Source organism: Microcaecilia unicolor, chromosome 8 (genome assembly GCF_901765095.1).
Source record: "Microcaecilia unicolor chromosome 8, aMicUni1.1, whole genome shotgun sequence".
Lineage (NCBI taxonomy): Eukaryota > Metazoa > Chordata > Amphibia > Gymnophiona > Siphonopidae > Microcaecilia > Microcaecilia unicolor.
This window is the reverse complement of record NC_044038.1, coordinates 21,754,905-21,768,861: the sequence shown is the minus strand read 5'-3', so window position 1 is coordinate 21,768,861 and position 13,957 is coordinate 21,754,905. Positions and strand designations below refer to the sequence as shown.

At 42.3% G+C, this 13,957-nt stretch overlaps 2 protein-coding genes across 5 annotated transcripts in view; one reads left to right on the top strand and one right to left on the bottom strand.

Moving 5' to 3' along the window:
- Positions 1-10,762, top strand: part of UNKL (unk like zinc finger) — a 145,784-nt gene extending 135,022 nt beyond the window's left edge. For 3 of the 4 annotated variants that reach the window (XM_030213076.1, XM_030213079.1, XM_030213078.1), the window contains 2 exons: positions 6,340-6,597; positions 9,508-10,762. In XM_030213076.1, coding sequence (XP_030068936.1) covers positions 6,340-6,597; positions 9,508-9,663 — 414 coding nt within the window. In that variant the 3' untranslated portion in view covers positions 9,664-10,762. Of the gene's footprint in view, positions 1-6,339; positions 6,824-9,507 lie in introns of those variants that run through there. The other variant, XM_030213077.1, reaches the window with a different exon arrangement.
- A 2,220-nt stretch (positions 10,763-12,982) lies between these two features.
- GNPTG (N-acetylglucosamine-1-phosphate transferase subunit gamma) overlaps positions 12,983-13,957 on the bottom strand; it is a 29,856-nt gene continuing 28,881 nt past the window's right edge. Inside the window, exon 11 of the transcript XR_003943028.1 lies at positions 12,983-13,181. The gene's annotated coding sequence lies outside the window, so the exon portion shown is untranslated. The remainder of the gene's footprint in view (positions 13,182-13,957) is intronic.

Below are 13,957 nucleotides of genomic sequence, written 5' to 3'. Positions count from 1 at the left end.
CCAAAACCTTCCTGGATCGGACCGGAACGGTCCGCGATAGCAGTGAAATTGAGTGGAGAACCGCAAGCGAACCTCGGCGGTCTCGGTGAGCACTAACACGGAGAAACAACTCCGAGACTGTCCGCGGCAACCAGTAGTCCCGTGGCCTCACCTCGACCTCGTGGCTCGAGCTACTGGGAGGCGAGAGACCCGGAGACGCTCAAACACACCCAGTCTGAGCTGCGGTACGAGGAAGCGGACCGAGATCCCGGCAGGAACTGCCTGGCCCTAACCGCCGAACCCGCCGACCTCGTGGCTCGAGTTATTGGGAGGCGAGAGACAACGCGAAGACCCGGAGGCGCTCAGATACACCCAGTCTGAGCTGCGGTGCGAGGAAGCAGACCGGGATCCCGGGAACTGCCTGGCCCTGACCGCCGAACCCGCCGCCAGCGTCGCTGACCACTGCCCGCAAACACCTCCGACAGATTGGCGCGCCTGGGCAAGGCGACTCGAGCAACCAGCTGAGACTTCATCATCACGGGTTCAGCGCTACCCGGACCCAACGGTCGCGCCGCACTGCTCGACATCGCTGAGGGAGGATCGGTGCCCTAGTCCAGGGGCCCACCAAGCGGAGGACTGGCTGGTGAGTGCCTAGACCAACCTGGGGTGCGCCGGAGATAGTAGACCAGGGCCGAATTCAGGTGAACTACCGGCGGGATCTGGTGGGCTGGAAGCTGATCGCTGCTACCTGCCAGCCACGCGACCGCCGAACCACGCTGACCAGGACGCATCGACGAGGTCCGGGGACTGGGTAATCAAGCGGGGACATAAGGAGAAACAGGGCCTCTGCCTGCTTGCTTGCTTGCTTTGATTCGACCTTGCTTTACAGTCATGCCTGCTACTACAAAACTGCCTTTGATTCTACCTGCTTGCTTTGAGTTTGCCGTATAGCTTGCTGACTCTGCAAATCACCCAGACTGCCCGGACATCCAAATTTGGAATCGCACTGGAGAGTGCGATTCAATTGTCTGAATATAAGGAGATACAGGGCCCCTGCCGGCTTGCTTTTGATTTGATTTTGCTTTTGCTTCATAGCCTTGCATAACTTTAAAAATGCCTTTGATCTTGCTTGCTTGCTTTTGATTTGCTTTTTACCTCGCTTGACTCTGCAAATTACCTTTGATTTGACAAAGGACCTGATAGAACTGCCACTACTGCTGCCAAGACGCATACGACCTGTCTGCTTTGCCTACTCACTTTCGATTTGCTTATCGCCCTGATCTGATCTAGCAAAATTGCCTTTACCTGCTAACTTTGCTCTGCTTATGCAATTCTGCAACACTGCCTACAAACACACACCAAAAGCCTCTCACACTGTTCTGCTTCTAAGCCTTAACTCCATCTACTTACCCTATATACTGTAAGCACCTGCACTACAACTGAACGATACCCTTACCACTTAGATCACTAACCCAAAGGTCTAATTATGCCAATGACTTGTTGAATTAATTACAGCTATGGACCACCTGTTCTAAGCACCGCAACACCTGCTGACACAACCACCGTCCTGAACCAATTGTTAAGACAGTCGATGCACTACAGATATCACAGACGCCGCCCAACACATCCACGAACACTGTCCACAAACAACTGACATCACTAACAACACCCAATACTACAACGAATACCATCCACAAAGCCAACATGAATACCAACAAACTACTGATAATAATCTACCTCACTCCCATAATCTACCACGCATGGACCACCCCTAACATCAACAACAACCCAACCACAATCCACCAACTCTATGCACAAACAATCAACAACCCACCAGACCAAAAACACAACAACCAACCTAAAGGAAAAAACTCCACATATGAACCGCAACAACGAAAAATTCAACCACCGAGATAACAAACAACTAATAAAAATAAATACATCTAACCTCCCAACAGAACCATACCGCTTCATCCGAATAGGATACATCAACGCAAGATCAGCAGTAAGTAACTCAATAGACATACTAGACTGGATTACCACAGAGAATTTAGACTTTCTATTTATCACCGAAACATGGTTCCATGGTCCCACAGACCCCGCCATCAAAGAGACATGCCCACCAGAATACAAAATCACCCATTGGGCAAGAACTGGAAAAAGAGGCGGCGGAATAGCCATAATTTACAAATCTGAGTTTACCATAACTACCACTGGCGAATCGACCTCACCACAACTCGAGATTTCCTCAACAAGAATCACTCATACAAACCTACAAGGACACCTCAACACAATACTATTCTACAGGCCACCAGGAAAATGGAAAGACTCCCAAACGCAACTCACAGACTTCATCTCCAATACATGTGTGTCTGCCTCAAATATCCTCATAATAGGAGATATCAACCTACACCTTGAGGACGACACCTCAACAGGCACACAAGAATGCAAAGACTTCTTAAAACTCTGGGATCTACACGCACCTAATAATCAACCAACACACGAAAAAGGACATACACTGGACATCATTACACACAAATTCGACCCAGACCTTACCCTCCTACTTACAGATACAAGATGGACACCCACACCATGGACAGACCACCATAAGGCAATGGTCTCCCTCCACTGGCGAAAAATACACAGAAACGCAATTAACAAACATGAACGAACAACATACACCACAAGAGGAAAAATAGACCCCACAACATTCTGGCAACAGGTCTACCAAAGTGAATGGTCAACAAATACAGACACCATCCAATTCCTCCAAGAATGGGACGACATATGCTATACAACATTAGACACAATCGCCCCAGTCCAAACTAGAACATCACACAGGAAAAAAACAAATTCATGGTTCACCGAAGAACTGAAAAAACTCAAAACACAAGTCAGAAAACTAGAACGTACATGGAATAAAAAGAAAGACGAACACACACTGAACGCCTTGAAATCACTCCGGAGGAAATACAAATACACCATTAAACAGACTAAAAGACTACACTACAAAACTATGATTGGACCAAACTACAAAGACACACACAAACTCTTCTATCTCGTAAACAAATTGCTTGACACCACACCAGTAACAACCAACAGCAAAGATACACCAGGGGTCGATGACCTCGCGAAATACTTCAAGGAAAAAATCATACAACTACGGCTCAAAATACCCACCAGCCCCACGGAATACACAACACTCCTAAGTTGTCTAGACCCAGAAGACGGAATATACCCAGCAGACAGGATCTGGACCGAATTCGAACTATTATCAGAAGACCTAATCTCTAAAACGCTCAAGAGATTCGCCAAATCCCAATGCAAACTAGATATCTGCCCAAACAACCTCATGAAATCAGCCCCCCAACAATTCATAATAGACCTAACTAACCACATGAACTACATGCTACAAAACGGACTTTTCCCAAAAGAAAAAGGAAACATTCTACTCACCCCAATACCCAAGGACACAAAGAGAAACACAAGCGAAATAACAAACTACAGACCAGTAGCATCCATACCACTAATAACTAAAATAACCGAAGGGATGGTTACCAAACAACTCACAAACTACCTCAACAAGTTCTCCATACTACACGACTCCCAATCAGGATTCCGGTCAAATCATAGCACAGAAACAGTGCTAATCACCCTAATGACCAAATTCAAACAAATGATTGCAACCGGCAACAATATACTCCTACTACAATTTGACATGTCGAGTGCCTTTGATATGGTAGACCACGAAATCCTACTAAACATTCTCGAATACTTTGGCATAGGAGGTAATGTTCTAAACTGGTTCAAGGGGTTCTTAACCACACGTTCATATCAAGTCACATCAAACTCAACTACGTCAGCTGCATGGACACCTGATTGTGGAGTACCGCAAGGATCCCCCCTCTCACCAACTATTTTCAATCTAATGATGACCCCCCCTGGCAAAACTTTTATCTAACCATAACCTCAATCCACATATATATGCCGATGATGTAACGATATATACCATTCAAAAAAGACATCAATGAAATCTCTAACGAAATCAGCCAAAGTCTACACATCATGAATACCTGGGCAGATGCATTCCGACTGAAACTGAATACAGAAAAAACTAAATGCCTCATACTTACCTCCCAATACAACACGAATAAATTTACTGCCATCAACACACCTAAACTAAATCTGCCAATCTCAGAAACCTTAAAAATCCTTGGAGTCACCATCGACCGCCACCTAACTCTCGAGACTCATGCAAACAACACAACAAAAAAAATGTTCTACTCCATGTGGAAACTGAAAAGAATTAGACCATTCTTTCCAAGATCTGTTTTCAGTAGTCTAGTGCAATCACTCGTACTCAGTCACCTGGACTATTGCAACTCATTATATGCAGGATGCAAGGAACAAATACTGAAGAAACTTCAAACAGCACAGAATACAGCAGCCAGACTCATCTTCGGAAAACCAAAATACGAAAGTGCAAAACCCTTACGGGAGAAACTACACTGGCTACCACTCAAGGAACGCATCACTTTTAAAGTATGCACCTTAGTCCACAAAATCATTCACGGTGAAGCCCCTGCATACATGTCCGACCTAATTGACCTGCCACCCAGAAACGCTAAAAGATCGTCCCGAACCTTCCTCAATCTCCATTTCCCTAAGTGCAAAGGCATAAAATACAAAGCACTGCACGGATCGACTTTCACATACATGAGCACACAATACTGGAATACACTACCCCGCAGCCTGAAAATGACCTACGAACTGACCGACTTCCGCAAACTACTAAAGACTTATCTCTTCGAGAAAATCTACGGCAAGGATCAAAACACATAAAGCCCATGCAATCTCATAGACGCGCACCAATACACTCTCTGAACCTCAACTCCCGCGCTTAAACCCTACCTACTGACCAAATTTGTCAGACCTCCCTATTCCCTCGATTATGTTTCCCCCCCTCTCAACTCACCCCTGTTATAATCCACTATTCGATCCCCTAAGAATATCTTGAACTTACTCTGTCTTATATAATTCTTCACAATGTAACCCATAATTGTACTGCAACCAACTGCACTTCCATTTTTACAATGTATTGTAAGCCACACTGAGCCCGCAAATAGGTGGGAAAATGTGGGATACAAATGCAAATAAATAAAAAAATAAAATAAATCTTTCATCTTCAACCTCTCCTTATGCTTCCAAAAGATTAAATGATAGACTCCTCAAACGGGGATGTAAAGTGCGCAGAAATGGAATCCTTACTTCATACTGATAGTCTTTCCATACGGAGAAAGTTATGCATCTGATTGCGCCATCGTATCAAAGTGGGCGGCTCCTGTTTGAATGAAGGTTTTTAATGGAGGTTCTTAGCAGTGATTAAGTGTTGTGTAGAGGTGAATAGAATGCTGGGTAGCAGCCGGCCAGGACACAGGATTTCCGTATTGCTATTTTACACCTCATATCAAATACGTATCAAGCAGCAGCTAAGTACACCCTTATTTAAGGGATTATTTGCCGAGAAAAATTAAGGCTTTATAGATTGAGGTTTTTGACTTATGAGGACACTCGCCAGCAGTTTCACCTACACAAAAAAGAAGAATATCTTTTAAGGTAAACGCTGAGCGACCCGACTCAAGCAACAGTTTTATCCGCTAGAGCCTAGTATCTGAAGTCCTTTCCTCATTTAAGTGAGATACATGATAGAGAATTTTACTTGCTAGTAGTAGATCTGTATGGTATTTTACACCTCAACAACCATGATGTTTATAATCAGTAACAACTGGAAACTTATGGTGCTACCCTACAACAGTTGACTCTGTTATACCAGTTTTCAACCTTCTTAAAATGTTATCCACTAGAATACTTTTCAGTTCCCTTCTCCACCACTGCCAACTCCAGGTTCCGCTCATTCTGCCTTGCCTCACCCATTGCCTGGAACAATCTTCCTCAACCCCTTTGCCAAGCCCCCTCCCTACCCATTTTCAAATCTCTGCTTAAAACTCACCTCTTCAATGCTGCTTTCGGCACCTAACCTTTTGTGCAATATAGTATTCCCTATCAGACGGACTCTATACTTGTTTTTAGTTTGTACACCTGTCTTTTAGATTGTAAGCTCCTTGAGAAGGGACTGTCCTTCCATGTTAAATTGTACAGCGCTGCGTAACCCTAGTAGCGCTTTAGAAATGTCAAGTAGTAGTAGTAATCTGGAGGTGACATACTAGAATGGGCTCTCTGCTTCCGTAAATGAAACCAGAATGTGATGGTACACTTAAGGGAAATCTTAGCTGTTTTTTTTTTTTTTTTCGCTGTCTCTTAGCATTAAGTTGTTCTAATAATTGTCTTGGTTTGTCTAAGGCCTGTGATGCATGGCAGAAGGAGGCTCAGGAAGCAAAAGAACGGGCCAAACTGGCAGATGCAGACAGGCAGCTGGCCCTGCTGAAGAAGGAAGAAGCGGAAAACCAGCTTAAGAAGCTACAAGAAGATTTCGATGTTGTATGTCTATCCCCAAATCTTCCACTGGGGAGGAAATTCGGGGACATAGACAAGCTTCCCTTACCAAAGCTTCATTCTCTGCAGAACCAGCTGCGCTCAGATCTAGAAACCATCGATGGGGTGAGTGTCTCCCTACCACGTACGTGACGATGGGACTGTGGTTCTGTTGTGTGACAGCTTTATTTGAATTATCAGCTGTCAAGGTTAAAATAATCACAAACCACGAAACCAGGGGGATTCTGCTGGTTTTGTTGTGTTTCCTGTACTTGAATTGTTCCTTATTTCAGAAGTACAAGAAACCAAAAAAAGGGAAGAACCACAAATACAAGCTTTTCTGATATCTCTATCTCCACCGTTTTCAAAGTGTCTTTAGAAATTATTTGACTAAACAAGCATGTAAGAATATATTTAATAAATTCTACCTCCCCCCCCTTTCATACCAGTAGGAAGGTATTAAATGAGAAATATATTTAATAAATTCTACCCCCCCCCCCCTTTTTCATACCAGTAGGAAGGTATTAAATGAGAAATAGGATTTAGGATAACTCATCTATCTTCCAGCTGGTCCCATTAACTAATTTATTTTGTGTTTTTGCAAAACAAAAAAAAAGCTTGATAATACATTAAATGATAAAAGTGGTACATTCTTTGTCATAGAAACAAAAACGTACTAGGAACCTTCACAAGCGGGAGGGAGCAGGTTATTGCCAGACGTTTGTTTTCATGGGAGTGTCTGTGCTGACAGCTCGGGTTGGTAGGGTTTGGCCATCTGTGCGGTGCTGTGCAACGCTCCTCCAATATTCCCTGCTGTAGCCGACCAGCAAGGTCTGGAAAAAAAAAATATATATATACGGGCGACCTATAGAAAGTTCCCCCTGCCCTCCCCCACCCAAACAAAGGGAAGGAGACGCTCGTTTAGCCTGCCCTAAAAATCAGACGACTTAAGTCCCATTTGTTGTGCATTCAGCTTTCTGCTGGCCTTTTCATTCTAACCAACGGAGATTGAATGACCCCTGACTCAGGCGCTTTACGCTGAAACACGGCCCGTGTCAGGCCAATGGTACAAGACTCATGTTGTGCAGTCAAAGGATTTGTCCTGCTTGTGAAGGCTCCTAGTACTTTTTTTGTATCTTGGACTTTGTTCTGTGCTTTGAACCCTCTCTTTCATACACTCTTAATATACAGCCCTGCCAAAGAGGTACACTACAGTTTTTGTAGGTAGGATGTGGAGATTTACAAGCTGTAAGTCTGCTTGGATCAAGATTTCTCTAGAATACAGGAAGCATCATCCCTTTTGCTTTTCTAAAATCAGGGTTTTTAGAATTTCATTTGCATCCACACGGTTCATTTGTTACATGATTCAAAGCTTTACAGGCTTCAGCAGGTTAAAGGGCTGTGTATAGCTTGTGGTGCCTTATATGTGAATTTCCTGGTGTGAAGTCCTGTTCAGTGTTTTGCATCCCTTTTCTCTCTCCTTCCACTTTTAAAATCCTCTAGGGGGGTCTAAAGTAAGGTGGGATCAAGCTTTACCTTGGGCCAGATATGTAGCTACCTGTACTACATTTCCAAAATAAGTGCTTTGCAAACTTTATTAAGACCCCACTTCTTCCTCTACTTTTTTAAAGCATCAGGACAGTAATATTGGTGGCAACAATAGCAACAGTCAGTTTAGGACCCTGTGTCCATGTGCAGTGGCGTAGCGGGGGCGGCTGCCACCCGGGGTGGATCGCCACTGCACCCCCCCCCCCCCCCCCCGGGTGCAGACCAACAAGGCACCCCCTCCCCGGCGTAGCGCCACCCCATTGACACAGTCCCCACCTGCCTTCGAGCTCCGTCCATCTGCAGACGAAGATGGCACCCCCCCCCCCCCCCCCCACCGGCATGGACCCCCCCACCCCCTGGCATAGCGCCCCCCCCACACGGTCCCCACCTGCCTACGAGCTCCATCCATCTGCAGCGCTGCTGTAAAGAAGAAATCGCTTCGTCGGCCCTTCCCTCACTCACTGTGTCCCGCCCTTGAGGAAATAGGAAGTTACGTCAGAGGGCGGGACACAGTGAGTGAGGGAAGGGCCGACGAAGCGATTTCTTCTTTACAGCAGCGCTGCAGATAGATGGAGCTCGTAGGCAGGTGGGGACTGTGTCAGGGGGGAGGCGCTGCGCCGGGGGGGGGGGGTTGGATGGATGCACCCCACCCCCACCCGTTGACACCCAGGGTGGACCGCCCCCACTGCCCCGCCACTGTCCATGTGTGCTCACAGATCCCAATACCAGCCTAAAAGGGAGGAGGGGGCAGGGCCTGTGAATGTTCAACTCAAGCCCTGTGCTGACTACCATTACGGGGCATAGGTCACAGTGGAGGTCCAGAGGGAAGTGGCATCAGCCCTGTTCCTGTGACTCACATTTTGGGGTTCAGACCCACAGTTTGGGGATTACTGGCTTCAGTCCAGGCAGCCTTATGCCTTTTCTGCTGCTGTTCCATAGGCTGCATAAATGCATTCTCTGGATTGCTTTTATCTGCATTTAGTTTTGTATATTTTTCATCTGTCCCTGCTTCCTTCTGTTTTCTGTTAGAAGTTCTTCCATTTCTTCAGGCTGACATCTTGGCAGCAACCAGCACAATCCCTTCCTAGCTCACTGTTGATGTTAAATAAGTTGCAATTGCATAGATAAACTCATTTGATTATATTTACTATATTTAGCATCTCCAGGGAGAAGTGTCAAAAGTTGTAACGTAAAAATTGCTTCCAGTTTTACATCGTGTTAGGGGTGGGTTGGGGAAGAGGGGTCTGTTAAATACTAGGATTTGTTTTTTTTTTTAATTGGGGCTAAATCTTTGGTAAATCAGCTCCCATGTATGTCTTGACAATTTGGCATTGCTGTATGATAGACTATGAACCACCTCAGCAGGAGCATCACTGGGGCTAAAGCAAGCATGGACTGGTGTGTGTCCAATCAGAAACCTACAGTCCGTGTGACTCCTCCCCTCCCTGTGGGCTTTGTGTTCACAACTTCTTCTTCTCAATACAACAGGTCATTTTTCAGCTTCATTCAAAGAAGTGTATCGTCTGCCAAGAACATAACCACAGCGTGGTCCTGCAGCCATGCCAGCATTACGTACTGTGTGAACACTGTGCACCTAGCAAACCGGAATGCCCTTACTGCAAGACGAAAATCATGAAATGGTGATGAATGTTCATGGTACTCGCAGTCTGCAGCCCTTTAAGGGGCTGAAGCTAGTATCCTGTAAACCCAACTGATAACAGCATTTAAAAAAAAAAAAATGTTCTACTAGCTATTAAAATATTTTTAGATGTAGTAAGTAATCCCTTTATTAGTGGGAGACTGATCCCTGTTTCAACATGGACCGGACTTTTGAAAGGCTCTGATTCCCACCCCTCCGTATGCCGGATATTTATAGAAATTGGCTTATTTCTGCCAAAACGTTTCGTAAGATGCATATTAAAGCCACCCATTCTTCCGTCATCCCGAAACATTTGAGGGTTCACTGTACAAGCACAGCAAAGGCGGAGCTTCGAGCACAGAGCATTTCATAGTCCGGTGGCAGTATTTTGGGATCAGTCTGACACTGCTGGTTACTAGGTTATTTGAAGAAGTTTAATTCTTGTAAAAGCACTTTGTTAACCAGTTTTTTTTTTTTGTTCGTTTAGAGGTTATTATAAATTTGCTTTGAGCTGCTTTGTAGGTTATTTTTAAATATGCGATATGAAGCTTTATATGTGTACTGTGAACTTTAAAATATTTCATGTCAAATTATTACTGTTAAATCATAGTATAGTAAATTGTTAGATTTCATATTCTGAAATTAGTATTTATTAAATGAGCATTATCTTGTAGTGAAAAACTTGCCTAGGAATTTTTACAGTTTTTCAAGTTAAGTGCAAACAAATAGTATTTATAAGCATAACCAGCAGAAAGAAGATATTGGTAAGGCAGAGTATATTTAGGTGGGTAGTGTTTTATGAAAGGAACCAATTTTCTTGAACATGGGGGTGCATTTGCATATTGTTTGCAATCATTTGTTTCTGTAGCTGTTATAGTGACATTGTAGAACTCCTAACCTCATGCTTTTGTGAATTTTGATATTGCTGAAGATGTGGAGAGAGGTCACGTGGCAACTTTTTCTAAGTGCCTATACCTTACCCCAATCCAGGTTGCGAAAGGAGAGAGAGAGAAATATTTTGCAAGTATACTCGAAAAGCACTATCTTTCTTTTTCATATAATTGTGTGATGGACACTTTGAATGCGTGTTTTAAAAGAATTTAGAAAAAAAAAAACCCTTTGGTTCTTAATTATGAACTTTTAATTTTTAATATCTGAAAAACTATTATTTGTGCATTTGAAAAAAAAAAAATTAAGAGTCTTGATTGTTTTCATTCACCCTGGCTATGAAATTTATTTGTGACCATCTCTGGGGAAAAAGTGACTAAAGTTACCAGAAAAAAAAAAATTCTGTTGGAGCAAACAATTTGTAATACAACAGTCCAAACTCCATCCTTTTATGTTTATCTATCTATCTATCTATCTATCTATCTATCTATCTATCTATCTATTAAAAAAAAGTTAAGTTCAAACGTAGCTTTTTCAGACTGCTTATGGACCCATGACATGAAAAATCGGCCACTCAGCATTTTGGATCCGCTACTTTAGTCGCCTTTTCCCAGCGACGGTCACGTGTGGATTTGGATTTTAATATATAACCAGGCAGTGGTGCTTTTGATATATATATATATATTTTTTACATATATAGTTTTTGTTTTTAAATTCTTACTCAACGTATTAATCTTTCCATTCATGTTTAATTCTGATGGTTAGGAGTATGCAATTCAGGAGAAAAAAAAATTACTGTAAGTTGACACTGCATTTTGTTACATTTTATAGAATGAACTGTACTTTATGTAGAGAAGTTACTGGTCATGTTAACTTTTCTGTGCGTTTTGAGTGACATAAGCTTAAAATTGAAAGACCTACTACTGTGTTTCATACCGTGTACATTCATATGCTCACATTTCAGTGCAAGAAGTTCATTTGTATGACCAGCAAAGAGCCCTAGAGCTCTCGCTTCATGTCCTTTCCGTGTGTCCACAGACACAGAGGGGAGTTTGGAGCTCAGATTTCCTTTTATATATATCGTGCTGTACAAAATTTCAAGTAATTGACAAGACTGATCTCAAAATGAGGGATTTATGGTGAAAGAACCTTTCAAAAAAGGGTCTCCAAGCCAGAATTTGTTTTTGGTTTGTTGAAATAATAATTTTAAAAAAATTAATAATGATAGACTAATCCACATTTTTAGGATTTTATACTTTGTTACGCATTTTTATATGCAGTGCACTTTTAACTGAAAAGAAGTGAATTATGATGAAATCTGTTCTGTAGATCTGTCCACCCGAACTTGCAACTTCATCCTCACTTAACACGTTTTTTTTTTTAAAAATTGTTCTGGAGCAGATTTTTTTTTAGTCTTAAATGGGTGGCACTAGTTATAGAATTTATGAAATTAAAGGAGGTGCTGAATTCTTAGACTTTGCTGTGAATATCAATGGACTTCTGCTTTCTTGTGTGGTCTTTGCCAAAGACTTTGACTGAACATTTTAATAGCATTTGTTAGCTAACAGAGGGGTAGCGTGACCGGTAATAATTTTTAAGAATGACCAAATTAGAAAGTAATGTTATGAGCCTTTTAGTTTGTATTTTTAGACTTTGTTAAAAAATAATACTTGGTGATTTTTAGGCCACAGCTAATAATAGGAAGTGGAAGAATCTGCAGTGGTATATGCTAACAAAGAAACTAATACATTATTTTGTGAAGGGTTTTTTTTTTGTTTTAAAGTGTTAGTGAAACAACATCAGATCAAAAGTGACATGCATCAGTCCTTTTTAACATTTTTAGAAGTTGATTTTTTTTGTGTGTGTGTGTGCGCTGTTAATAGTAAAGCCGTTTCTCTCCCCCTACCATATTAACATTTGTGGACCGTCGGTGAAGAAATTGGGTTCTTTTCTTTGGTCTTTATTTTTTCAGTTTTGTTTAATCATGAGTTTGTAGCTTGTCTGGTTTGAGTTGTAACCATTATCTGAGCCTCAAGTGTTATGTACCTGTATTTTATAGAGAGCCGAATGTGTAGGTAGCTTTCCATTTCAGTACACATTTCCCTTTTTGGTCTGTTAGTACAGCTTCAGAGGAGCACTTAACTTGTGTGTCAGCCAAACTGTTTGAGGGTTTAACAGCACTAGCATATAGCACTATACAACTGGACCATAAAATGGCACTGTTCAAATGTTTTCACTGTAGTTTGGGGCTTATTCCTGTGTTGTGTGCATCCAGCTATCTTCTCTCAATCTCCCCCCCTCCGACCCTGACTCTAAGGTGGCTGTTGCAAGAGCCCCTTTTACGTGCCTAAACTTCTGAAGCACTACGACTTGTTTCACCTGCAGTGGCAGCGTAGAACTATGCTTTTCTGCTAATATTCCCTCATGCTATCTTTCTAAGTAGCTTTTTTTTTTTTTTTTTGGACTCGCTTAAGTAAATGTGTAGTTTGTCCGAATAACATACCCTGGATAACTGAGCGTCAATATTCAACCATACTGAACATTTGTTTCCGATGGTTAAGCAGCAGCAGCTGTTGCCTAAAATGTTTTGAATCGTTTTATTAAAAAAGAAATTTTTTTTTTTTTTTTAAATACCCTTAAAGGGTCAAATACATGGGGAAGTTTCCTTTAACTCTTAATGATTTTTTCCCCCCCCCCCCATTCAAAATTATGAAAACCACGCCCTTCAGTACTACGGAGAACGAAAGCTTTCTGGCTATTGTGGTAATTTAAATTGGCGTTTGCGGTTAATTCAGATAAGGTCACATAAGCCAGAGCAAAATGAACTTTTGACCGGGCAGTAGTCAACACGTGCTCAAACCTTTTTCTGCAGCAGTTTAGAATCGTGGCAAGCTGCAGTCACCTGCATACTTCATAGTGACTCACGAATACTGGTTTCGGGCTTCGGTCACTGTTCATTCCTGTAGGGTTAGTGTGTTTTGCTGCTGCCCTGCTCTTCAGTCCCTGTTTCTTTAGGTATAGATGAAGTGAGGGGTAGAAGAATGTGGGCAGTAGTTACTGTTCTTATCCAGTTAACGGTCACAACATTCAGATTCCTCATTTTGTCTATAATATATGCATCTAGACCAAAGAAATGTACCTGTCGGTGAAATCCCATGAGTACACAATGTCTGGTTTTACTGTAATTGTGGCAGGAGCGCTGGGTGTTATATGGACCATGTACAGCATTCACATAAATTAAAAATAGCGACTTTCTTAGAAAAAACATTAGGTAGTAATGAAAATTATAGTTATTTGAATAGCATTGTTTTTACAAATGTATTTAATGCTGGATAATGTTCTCAGCATGTATGTTAGTACAACAGAAAAAGTACTTATGCGTATGGAAGGAGGATACAATAAAAGGGAATT